Source organism: Pteronotus mesoamericanus, unplaced genomic scaffold (genome assembly GCF_021234165.1).
Source record: "Pteronotus mesoamericanus isolate MK-2021 breed Mesoamerican mustached bat unplaced genomic scaffold, CSHL_Meso_final contig_56, whole genome shotgun sequence".
In the NCBI taxonomy this organism is placed as follows: domain Eukaryota; kingdom Metazoa; phylum Chordata; class Mammalia; order Chiroptera; family Mormoopidae; genus Pteronotus; species Pteronotus mesoamericanus.
In genome coordinates, this window is record NW_026555201.1 from 5,197,478 (window position 1) to 5,210,445 (window position 12,968).

Sequence of the window (12,968 nt, forward strand, 5' to 3'; positions counted from 1 at the left end):
TCCCCCTTTTATAAATTGATAATTAATGGTTAGAATAACTGTGTATCTTATTTGTACATTGAAGTATATATGTTAATAAAATTATTTTTCTTTTATAAAAATTAAAAACTAACATTAAGTTTGCATTATACTCTAATTTTCCCAAAGTCTATATCTTTGTATAAACAGTAAAAAACACATATGGCCTATCTTAAAATCTTGATGGAAATAATTTCCCATTTCTTTTTTAGGCAACAAGTAACAGAAATCATATTTGTTTTAAAAGCAGTCAGTACTCTCATTGACTCACTTAAGAAAACTCAGCCTGAGAATGGTAAGTGCTTAGAAACTCAGTTATTCTAAACTCATAACATTTATGTTCAATTTGTGATGCACTTTTGTATTATTATTAAGTTATCTGAATTTTAGGAAAATAACAGCATTTAGACTTTCTTTTTCCCTAGTCTTTATGGCAGCTAAGCATCAAGTCCATTAAGATGTCAATTAAGTGCCCTGACTCAGTGGATTGAGTGCAGGCCTGCAAACCAAAAGGTCGCTGGTTCAGTTTCCGTTGAGGGCACATGCTTAGGTTGCGGGCCAGGTACCATTAGGGGCCTAAGAGAGGCAACGTATTGATGTTTTTCTCACACATTGATATTTCTCTTCCTCTCTTTCTCCTTCCCTTCCCCTCTCTCTAAAATAAATAAAATCTAAAAAAAAAAGATGTAAATGAACTAAAATTAATTTGTAATGTTTTATGTTCTTTATGTTAAACAGCAGTTTGGCTAACTTTATTTTTAATAAATTGCTCTGAATTCAGGGTGTTACATTGACAATTCATATATTTCATATATTTTTAATATAGAATATCATTGTCTTTTTAAGATGGGGGGAGGCTTCCATTCCACATTTGTACTGATTTACTGTATAGAGATAAACTGTATAACTATGAATCATTTTTATAGCCCTTCTAAATTTATTTTCCCTTTCTGTTACTCATTCTTGTCCAATCTGTTCTTTATGTTATTGTCAGAAATGATTTTTCCAATAGTGTAGATGACCATTCATTTTCTCATCTTTGTAAAACAAAACAAAAATATCTATTTTTACTTACCATTACCTACCAAGTGTGTGTTGAGAACTGCCTGACTCCATTCTATTAGTGCTTGATTCCCAACCCTTTGCTTATTTCACTCTGCCTACATCCACCCGGTTCAAATATCACTCCACTTTTGAGCCTGTTTTTAATCCTTAGAGATAAATGATTTCTCTTTTTTTTTGAATTCCTCACTCTTGGATGTCTACTTTGTCTTAAAGCATTGTTTGTATTATAGTTATACACGTATTATAGTTATACATGTACATGATTCACTCCCCTTAAATTGAAAAGTTTTTAAGAGGCTTTGTGGTCCATGTTTTGTTCTAGTATTTTAAATCCTCTACAACTGGCCTGTTGGACCAGCCACTGATCCTGAGAGTTTGTTACTGATCTAGGACAAGAGCTAGCACCAGAGTACAAGTCAGTTGTGTCACTAAACACACCGGTTCAACGGACATTTTTTAGACAACCAGACTTTGTTAAATAAGGAAGTGTATTGATGTACATTTTGGCACCTTAGCTCACTGGCAGTTTAAGCAGCATTACTTTTACTACCCAAGAAAAAAGGAAGTGCCTAATTAAGGAGTCCCAGGATATTTGTTCTCGTCAGTTTTTATATAATTAAAGTAAATACATATCTTTCTGTTTTCTAAATCTACCCACTGGTACTTCAGCCTAGAAAAGGTGAATGTTATATGAAATCTTAAGAGACAATAGACTTATATTTATTCAACCAAAGGGAGGGGTGGAATTTCTAAGAAAAATCCTGGAACAATGTCCTGAATTCATCACATCAATTTCAAATTTGAGTTCTTATAAAAAAATATTCTAGTTGATTTTTCAGAGAGGGAAACCATGCATTGACTTTCTAGAGATCAGTCAGTAAAATCTTTATTAGATCATAAGATAGAATTTGATTCTTTAAAATATATTATACTTAATTTCCATAAACAGGAAATTCTCTATTTCCCATGTTATTGCTGTAGATATATTAAATATAACCAGTATATTTCAATGAGTAGTACTTTCATTTTTTTGAATACTCTTTAGACAGTTGTCAAGAATTTAACAAGAGTTTGTATAAAGGAAGAAAAAGGAAGGAAAGAAGACCCAGCAACCTGTTTTTTTTAAAGCCAATGGGCCATGGATAGGGGCACTGTGATTATTAATGTTAAAAATTGTTTAAGAGAGTTTTAATTATGCCTCTAAGTATATGAAGATTTAATTTAAATGTAACTATAAATAATGATGATGATATTATAACATATAAAAAGGTATGATAAGCTTCATTAAGAAACAGAAAGAAAAGAAGCTAACTTAGGCAAAGCCAGGCCTTTTCAGCAGAAATATGTGTGCTCATAACCAGTTCAAAATTCATTCAGGGGGATGGCTCACAATGTTTGGAACCAGTGTATACCCAACATCTGTTTAGCACATTGGTTATTTGTTTTAGGGTTTTCTACTGGGAGAGGAGGCATTTGTTGGAATTATTTTTAGTTGATCTTTATTTAAACATTTGAATAGGCAGTAAACACACATGGTTGAAAAATATGAAAAGATATAGAAGGAAATGTTTTAAAAGTTTTAAGACTTTCTTCTATTCTGTATCTGCCCAGTTCTTACTTCAGCATAGGCAATCATTTTTATTAGTTTTTGGATCCTCCCAAAAGTTTATTGTATAAATACAAAATATATACTTCAATATGCCCCTAGTTTTTAACACATATGAATGTGCCTCATCTTATACTTACTGTTCTAAACACTTAAAAAAAAAAAAAGATTTTATTTATTCATTTTTAGAGAGAGGGGAAGGGAGGAAGAGAGGGAAACATCAAATGTGTTGTTGCCTCTCGCATGCCCTCTATTGGGGACCTGGCCCGCCACCCAGGCGTGTGCCCTGGTGGGAATCAAACTGGCGACCCTGTGGTTCACGGGCCAGTGCTCAGTCCACTGAACCACATCAGCCAGGGCTGAATTCTTATTTTTCACTTCATAAAATATCATGAAGAAGCTTTTATATCAATACATGCAGCTTTTTCATTTTTTTTTGATAGTTAAGTCCAGAGTTCCCACCAATATCTATGGTGAGTTTTTAAAAAATATTTTAATTTTAAAAATTTGAGTAGCTTCTCCACAATTTAAGATGTTATCTTAAATGATGTATTTTTGTATTTTTCTGTAATGAACCATTGGGGCAATCTAGATAGGTTTCAATCTGTGCAATATTTTTTCTTTTCAATTTTTTATTGTGTAAGATACAATAAAATTTATCATCTTAACCATTATTAAGTGTACAGTTTAGTGGTATTAAATACATTTATAATGTTGTGCAACCATCACCACTAGCATCTCCATAATTCTTTTTATCTTGTAACTGAAACTATACTTATTAAACAATAACTCCCCATTCATTCCCTATTCTTCCCATCCCATGGCAGCGACCAGTTTATTTTCTGTCTCTATGATTTTAACTATTGTGAATATCTTATATAAGTTTAGCCATACATTATTAGTGTTTTTGTGACTGGCTTATTTCACTTAGCATAATGTCATGAAGGTTCATCCATATTATATCATATTGTGGAATTCCTTCCTTTTAAGGCTGAATAATATTACATTGTGTGCATGTATACACACCCCCACACACACATTTTCCTTATCCATTCATCTATTCAAGTGGACACTTGGGTTGCTTCCATGTTTTAGCTATTGTGAGTAATGCTGTTATAAACATGTATGCACAGATATCTCTTTGAGACACTGCTTTCAAGTTTTTTGGGTGTACATATATGTGTGTATATATATATCCAGAAGTGGAATTGCTAGATTATATGGTAATTCTATTTTTTATTTTTTGAGGAACCACAATACTGTTTTCCACAGCAGCTGTACCATTTGATATTTCCACCTACAGTGAACAAGGGTTCCAGTTCTTACCAACACTTGTTTTTTTTTGTTTTTTATAGCAATTCTGATGAGTATGAGGTGGTATCTCGTTGTAGTTTTGATTTGCATTTCCCTGATGATTATTGATTTCGAGCATCTGTTTATGTGCTTTATTGTCCATTTCTATATCTCCTTTGGAGAAATGTCAATTCAGTTCCATTTTTGAATTGACTGACTTGGTTTTTTTGTTGTTGGAGCCTCTGTGTCTGTACCTCTGTGATCGGAAGCAGTGATCAGAGTACAGAAATCATGATATTTGGAGGATAAGGAGAGTCCTTTTCACCCACGTTGGCCTCCCACAAGCTGTGAGCAAGGTGCTTCAGGAACATTTTCACAGCTTCCTACCACATGGCTGGGGTGAGGGCTGGGTAGTGGCTACTAAGTGCTAAGAGCTGACGCTGACCAAAATTAACTGCAGTATACTGTCCAGGTCTTCCTCTGGAAGTTGCAAGCCCTTAGTAGACTTCTGAGTTCCATTCATAATAATGACATTAAACAGGTCCTGCCAGTGCAGTCATTGTCCAGTTGGGTAAACAGATTTCTGGTACTTCATACTCTGCCATTTTTCCCCAGAATTATCTCTCTGCAATCTTTTGTTAAATGAGTAATGGAAAATTTCACCAAAGGCCCCTGGAGCAGACTGTGTAAAATTTTTTTGACCAGAGGTTATTAAATGTTTTGTTTTCTATTAAGCAACAAAATTCTTTCTACAAATGAAATCTGATATGGACTCCCAAAATATAACGCAGGTAAAAGCAGAATAGCTTTGGCCTGATATCCCCTCCCTCATTAATACCTATCAGTCCTACTCCTCTCTTCTTCTTCCCACCCCCACTCCAAGGAAGCCCCTGTTTATGTGGAGAAGGGATTAAATTAATTAACAGGTTAGCATTTCCCAGGATATGTACTAAGGGATGGATATTAATGATGATGAATGATGTCAGTATGTATTGAATGAAAAAAAATTTTGTAATCAAATTAACTTTGTAAACACTGGATTAGACAAAATTAAAGTTGTTCTTTTACTATAAGCCTTTAATAAATTCATGTGAATTATGAATTCCCAACATAGACATTTGCCAAACTTACTTGACCATGAATTTTTTTTAAGAAGTAACTTTGAGAACACTGGTTTAAGAGACCCATTCCTTTATTCTACAGCAAAAGAGGTTGAGATAAAGAGAAATTATATGCCTTGATTAGGGATACCCAGCATTGCCTTATTTCAGAAAGGTTTTTAGGCACTCAGTAAATTGGAGTGAAAAAAATTAAAGATCCTTAAGCATAGTGTAGTATTCTTTCTTTGATACAATACTGTGTCCCAAACTTAGAGTTGTTCCACAAAGTGTCATGTACATAAGGAAAAATGCATTAGCATGTTTTATTAAGTATTACACTCTCAACAGTATGTACAGTACTTACAGGAAAATAGAAGTACAATATGTGACCTCAGAACATAAGGAAATTACAAACTAATTGGGATATAACCATTTTACCCATTCTCTAAATATCATTCAGCTGTACTAGTTGTCCATGATAGTCCCTCCCCACGACAGTTGAAATCTAATGATATACATCAACGATTATCAAACAGCACAAGAATGAATCTGTGTGTGGTCATTTAAATTAAAATCAATATTAAGGACATTACAGGGAAAGTCATATAATATGCTTATATTTTTATCACATAGCTACATAAAAAATTGAACTGTTTTCTAATTGTTCTTGAAATGTTACTATATTCTCTGGCAGTTATATTAAAAATTACTAAGGTTTGAATTATCTAAGTTACTTGAGTTAGCTTCGAAGGCCTTCAAAAATTGCAGTACCATTTAAAATGTAACAAATTTGTTGGTATTGATGTCTCTGCCCACTGAGCCTGTCTTATTAAATATTGCAGGAAATCTTCCAGAAATTAAAAAAGATTATGGAATCTCCATATATTTTGGAATTATTTTCTTTGCATTGAATTTAAAGGATTGTGTTTATGTTAATTGGATTACCTCTGATATTTAATCCACTTTTTTTGAGGTTTTTATACTCTTTTCATTACAGTTGATGGAAACACCTGGGCACAAGTAATTGCCTTATACCCAACTTTAGTAGAATGCATCACCTGCTCATCTTCAGAAGTCTGCTCTGCACTTAAAGAGGCGCTAGTTCCCTTTAAGGATTTCATGCAGCCACCAGCATCCAAAGTTCAAAATGGAGAATCTTGACCAGCTACAATAAACTTAAAGAAGATATCTGAAGACTGTGTGTGTGTGCTCCTCAGCGAGTCTTCTGTGAGAAGACATGTCTTACTACAAATAATTCTTGGCAGCTGTTGTTGGCCTCATTTAAATTGTACTTACCTGAGCTCAGTAATTCGTATTACAAGCTTCTCAACAAAGGCTCCTGAATGAGTATCAGTGCAGGCCTTTAATACATTAAACTGATGAGAGGGATAGTTAATACTACAACATACTTGCTACCATATCTTCAATTGGTGATTTAAAAGTGAGCTTATGTACAGTTTGTGGTGTATGTGTTAATGATGTACTTTTTAAAAAGAAAGAAAAAATATTTCAGTCAGATTTATTAGGCTGGTGTTTTTGTGCCCTTTTTCAAATACAAAAGTGTAATAAAATTTTATGCGAGATGGTACTGTAACATTCCATATTATCTTTAACCAGCCTTTGTAAACAAAAGGAACTGATATACTTGTGTGTATAATAAATGGTACAGTTCTGTATAAAATAGTTGCATTTATTATTTAAAATTTTAAAATACTGATAATGTTAAATGCTTAATGCTGTATTTATTATTAATATAAAATTGTTTGCTTACATTTTTACTTATAATTTGCCTTCTTAAGCGGCACATACGCTCACCATATGATCGTGCAGTTAGCTCAATGATTATTTTAAATGTAGTTGCTAGTGACTGACTACATCTGACCAGAAAGGCCATGTGAATACAGCAGCAAATAATTTATGATTTGCTGATTTTGCAACTTTAAAGTATAGATTATTAACTTAGTACATTCAGATATATTGTAGCACTATGATTTCGTCGTACCTCATTTCTTTAAATATCTTTCCCAGCTTTTACATAAGTCTGGTCTGTTTTTATATTCGCTGTCTGGATTTTAAGACTTTCATATTTTCTACTGATTTTGCCCCACCGACTAACAACATTTATCACTGCCATTGAATTATGAACCAGGCAAGATGATTTCAGATTTCCTAAAATTTTGCCTCTAAGGTTTTGTTTATTTCAGTGCTTCATTTTGTAGTGTCTTTTCAAAAAGAAAAATAACTATGGTAATCCATAAATATAAAATGTGTATGTATTCTAAAACAATAAGAAGTGTATTTTTGGAGATAGAGAAGCATTTAGAAGTACAGTAAACTTTCTGTCATGGAGAAAAATGCTAATTTTGTTTCACTTTCCTACCCTAATGAAGAAGAAAAGTGCTCCTGAGTCCACGGACTTCACGGGTCCTTATAAAGCTGACCTAGCTTCCTGTGTTTTTTATTTTATGGATTATGCTGTTATATTTTTCTTCTGAGTTAAATTTTCATAATCATTATGTAAAACTCAAAGACATTTAAAATAATTATTTTTCATAAAAATCATAATGGTCTCAGTATTATTTTAGTGTGCTGGGAGGCCTTTGATTTTAATAATAAGTTTCAGCCTCTCCAGCATATTTATTAAACTATGAGAAGATATTAGAATTAAATAATGACTGAGATAAAATTTTGAGGCTATCGTAATTGTGTAATAATTTGCTCTATTATCTGTAAACAGGTGGTTGGATCTTTTTTTGAGGAAATAGTATTTTTTTACATGAATTAATGAATTTCTATTTTATAATTTCACGTAAAATATGGCATTTCCTAGATTCTGTCTTCAGCATTTTCCTTAAAGAAAGTTGTAAAAAATAGTTGCTCAAGCTGTGTATTTAGTTTACTTTCTATATTTGGTCATGTTAAATTGGAAATTAGAAAAATCTGCATGTCATTGATAAAGTATTGAAATAGAATAACAGGGGTAGTCTACCAGTTCAGTAACATGTTAAAAATATTGCCAAGAAATTACATGAAGTAAAAATATGTCTGTATTGAGAAATAACAGATCAGTTGCAATTAACATTACACTCTAGTGGAAGTTCAATATGAGTCCAAGGTGTATACATATATTTATATGAACTGAGTGATTTTATTAATACTGTATTGACTTCCAATACCAGGATCATACCCTACAGCTCAATACATAAATTTGGTGAATGTGTAAATACCATATAATATAGCAATCAGTGGCAGTCAATGACAAGCAAAGTGGGCCACCCCCTTGGTGGTGTAATTTGACAGGTTTTTCCTCCTGGAATATCTCTCACCACCCCCAAGAGTCACTACTGACTTATTCCCTTGAGTCAAGCAGTTCTCTAGGCTACATCTGCTAAAATATCCTGATTCCTGGGAGGTTAACACATTGCCCTTGTCTTTTTGGTATGAATTGAGTTCTTTAGTGATTAGAAGAACTGGGCTTTGTGAGATTACTGCATACTAAGAGATTCAAAAAGAAAGCTGCCAAAGCTAAGATCATTTTGCAGGACAGTTGAGACTGATTAATCCATGAAACAGTAGTAATAATGCCCTTTGGTCATATTACAACTTCTAAGCCTCCATGTAATCACTTTTTGTCACTGACAGTGCCTATATAAGCAGGGATTCCTCCCTTGCCCCAAGATAACAGAATTATCTTCGGGAGGGCAGGCCCCTTGTAGTACAGGCTTCCCCCACTAGGTTAGTGTTCTAGGAACCCATCTGTATCAGTGCACAAGCTGGCGTTTTTGTGAGAGGCTGCATTTGGCTTCAGTGAATTTTTAAGACATTTCAGTGTGTTGCCCATTTCATGATGGGTCATTTATGAGTGCCCCTGCCCACACTGTGCTAAGTGTGCAGCGGTTTTTGACCAAAAATGTCATGACCCCTGTGCCCCACCCTCCTTATTCACTTGATCTCTCCCTGAGCAACATTTTTATTGTTTCCCTTCAAAGGGAAATGTTTTGCCAGTGTGGAAGAGGTGAAACAAAAAACTGGCTGAAGCACTAAAGGCATCAAAATCAACAAGCTCAAAAACTTTTGAGCAATAGAAAAGTCTTGATAGGTGTATTGCATCAAATGAAGAGTACTTTGAAGGTGACTGAAATTTAAGCATGTAAGAATAAATTCACAATTTCTTATAAATAAATCCCGGGGGTTTTTTTGGGTCCCTTCTTGTATATAGGTTGCTGGACAACAGACATCTGCCAACAATTGGATTAAATTCCTTTTCTGACTATTTCTTTAATTATAAAGGAAACAAATCAAAAATTTTAACTTGGAATAGCTTTTTATTTTTTTATTTATTTTAAAAACACTAAATTTCTTGATTTCAGTGCGAGGGAGGATGGAAGAGAAAGAGATTATTTGTTTTACTTATGTATGTGTTCATTGGTTGATTGTTGTATGTTCCCTGTCGGGGATCAAACCTGCAACCTTGACATATCAGGACAATGCTCTAACCAAGTGAGCTACCCAGCCAAGAAAGAATAGCTTTTTTTAAAGGTTTTTTTTTTAATGCTAGCACTGCCCAAAAGGAAAAGAATAGGTCATTTTGTAATGTCTTATGAAGTACTTCTTTATAATCGGTGTTAAAATTTTGTTAGTGTTACTGTATATATTTGTAACATTTACTTATTAGGAGCCTGTGAGGTGCCAAAAGGAAAATTGCATAAAAGTCTGCTTTAGAGAGAACCACTGTTCACTTGCTTTCATTTTTTTATTTTATTGTAATAATAGCTATAGTATTTCTTACCTGTCTTTCCCCTTTATGATTATTGAGTCAACTCTTGCTATATACCTTAAATTGTATGTTACACAGAAGGAAAAGGTGAACAATTAAGTACATACATTTTATTCTGAAGAATAGCATATATGTACTTGCCCTGACCAGTGTGGCTTAGTGGGGTGGGCGTCATCCTGAGGCGCAAGTCAGAGGCTGACCCGCAGGGCCTGCTCTGGGCCATCAGATGGGGAGATAAAATAATTCGTCCCAGACATTTTTCTGTCTGCCGGGAGAAGGGGGTGGCAATTCCCTCTAGTGGAGAAGGCCCCAAACCCCTGTGCTCAGTGGCTTTTATTGAAAGGGTTATCAATGGGGCTAGGTAGCAGGAATGTACAGGTGATCTCATTACATCAGTATGTTAATGTTTACAGAGAATAAGTGATGTGTTAAAGAAAACAAATGGCAGAAACACACCAACTTACATGGGTCCAAGACGAGATGAGTAAACATAAGAGGCCAAATGGTTTAGGGTCAGGGTCTGTGAATAATGTAAATTCCCTTCCCAGCATGAGCTGGATATCATAGCTTTTGAGGGAAAAACAAAGTGCACTTCAAGGAATTTACTTCTAGGCCCGATTTCCCCCAGGAACCGGCTGATCCAGTTTAGGGCTGTCTCCAATATTGTTTCAAACCTGAACCAGGCAGGCTGGTGGGGCAGCCAAGAGAAAGGAGACTCCTTTCAGATAGAATGAGGACTCTGGCCATATCAAAGCTGAGGAGTGAGGTCTTTTGCCCTTCCTCCGTGTCCCCCAAGTCCTTCCCATGATGGCCTCTTGTAATTGTGCCTGTCTTAGGTTGCCCCTGCCATTGAGGGATCTTACCCATCATTGACTAACCAGCCATCCTTTGAGGCCAAGCAAGGTGATGTGAGGGACAAGTTTAGTGTCCTCAGTGGCCTATTTTCCAAGGCCTCATTGTTTAGCTCCAGCCTTGGGGCTTCCTGTCTGTCGGTGAGGCTACAGTTCCTGAAACCAGGTGAGACGGTTCCCAACATCATCCAGCAAAGCTAGGGGTCGCTGGTTCGATTTCTAGTCAGAACACATGCCTGGCTTGCAGGCCAGGTTCCTGTTTGGAGGCTTGTCAGAGGCAACTGATCATGTTTCTCTCCCTCTCTCCCTCCTTTCCCCTTTCTATAAAAATAAAATATTTTTAAAAACAATAGCATATACATAATTCTGTAACAGATTGATAACAGAACAACTAAGTTATTTTCCTTTCTTGATATAACTTTAGAGTATTTTGTTCATTGTCACAGTTTTGAACCACTAGTCCCAGGTAACCATTTGGCTAGTGTTAGTTAAGAAACTAAGAATGAAACAACATAAATTATTGAACAATGTTAGAAAACAAACAACTCAAAAGTATTCATTACACTTGTGTTAATGAAAGAAAATGTAGTTATTATACAATGACTAATACTCTTCTCAAATGTAGAATAATTAAAATGGGCAACCAGATTCTCAAAAATGGAGTGGTATAGGTGAAGTCTGTCTGGTGAAGGCAGAATACTTTCAGGGACCCATCTATCTGTGGCTGCTATAGAAATTAATAGTGGAGATTTGGAAACACCTGGAATGAATCAATGTCCAGACCAAGAATATTGTGAATTTCTGTGTGTGCTTTTTTTAAAATAGAAAACTACCACTGATGTGGACAAAAATGGCTTTCTGAAAGAAGTACAGGCGGCCATATATGCTCTTTAGACTTCTCTTTAATAGGTTTAGCATTTTGGCAGATAATGCTGATCATGTGTAAACTTGTGTAAAGTACCACCTTTTAACTATGCTTAGTGTCATTGGGTTGTATTTATCTACATTATTAGTGTGAATTCTGCTCTTTTTTCTTTTAAATTACCATTCATAGAATGAATGAAAGGGAGTTCATAGCACGTGGTGTGTTACCAATTTATATATTATGGGAAAACAGTTAATACTTCAGAAGCACTTGAATTAAAATTTGTTTATCTCTGGCAAGCATTCTAGTGCTTTAAATTAAAATGAAAAATATTTATAGATTGGGAAAAAATCTTATAATGTCTTTGTATCTTAATTTATATAAAAACTTTCAGAAGAGTTAAATATCAATTTCTTACATATCTAGTAATTTTGAATGTGCTGGCAATGCTGGTTTTTTTAAAGGAGCATGCAGTCAGTCCTTTAGTGAATACAATTATTCTTATTAATCTCAACAAATTGTGAGGCAGTGAAGAGCAGAGGCTCTGCCTCTTATTTAACCTTAGGCATGTTAACTTTCCAGAGCCTTTGTTTTCTAATATTTAAAACATGACAATCAGTGAGTTCTCACAAAGTCTTGGAGGAAAAAAATACATTGTTAGATTTTAGAGTGATTTCATGACATACTTAAGGTAACTATTCAAGTTGTTTTTTTTTTAATTATTTTATTTTATTTTTTTTATTTATTATGCTCTTTGCTTGCCCCAATTTTCCCCTTTTGGCCCCCTCCACCCAGCACTTCCTCCAGTGAGCCCCTCTCTGTTGTTTATGTCCATGGGTTATGCATATAAGTTGTTTGGCAACTCCATTTTCTATATTTTCTCTTAACATTCCCCTGCCTATTCTGTAACTACCAGTTTGTACTCATTAATCCTGTCACCTTTTCCCCCATTGCCCCAGACCCCCCGCCCCACTGGTCACCTTCCCAGTATTCTCTATATGATTCTGTTTCTGTCTGCTTGTGTGCTTAGTTTGTTTTCTTAGATTCAGTTTTTGGTAGCTATGTATTTATTACCATTTTATGTTCATAGTTTTGATCTTTTCCTTAAATGAGTTCCTTCAACATTTCATCTAATAATGGTTTGGTGATGATGAACTCCTTTAGCTTTACCTTGTCTGGGAAGCCCTTTATCTGCCCTTCTATTCTAAATGATAGCTTTGCTGGACAGAGGAATCTCGGTTGTAAGTCCTTACTTTTCATTACTTTGAATACTTCTTGCCAGCCCCTTCTAGCCTGGAAAGTTTCTTTTGAGCAATCACCTGACAGTCTTATGGGAACTCCTTTGTAGGTAACTCTCTGCTTTTCTCTTGCTGCTTTTAAGATTCTTTATCTG

The 12,968-nt window shown here is 34.8% G+C and overlaps 1 protein-coding gene across 3 annotated transcripts in view; it reads left to right on the top strand.

Annotated features, from left to right (window-relative positions):
• The window catches only part of MON2 (MON2 homolog, regulator of endosome-to-Golgi trafficking), a 120,408-nt gene extending 113,645 nt beyond the window's left edge, over positions 1-6,763 (top strand). For all 3 annotated transcript variants that reach the window (XM_054580029.1, XM_054580030.1, XM_054580032.1), the window contains 2 exons: positions 231-313; positions 6,080-6,763. In XM_054580029.1, the coding sequence (XP_054436004.1) occupies positions 231-313; positions 6,080-6,243 (247 nt within the window). In that variant the 3' untranslated portion in view covers positions 6,244-6,763. The remainder of the gene's footprint in view (positions 1-230; positions 314-6,079) is intronic.
• Positions 6,764-12,968: the final 6,205 nt, after the last annotated feature.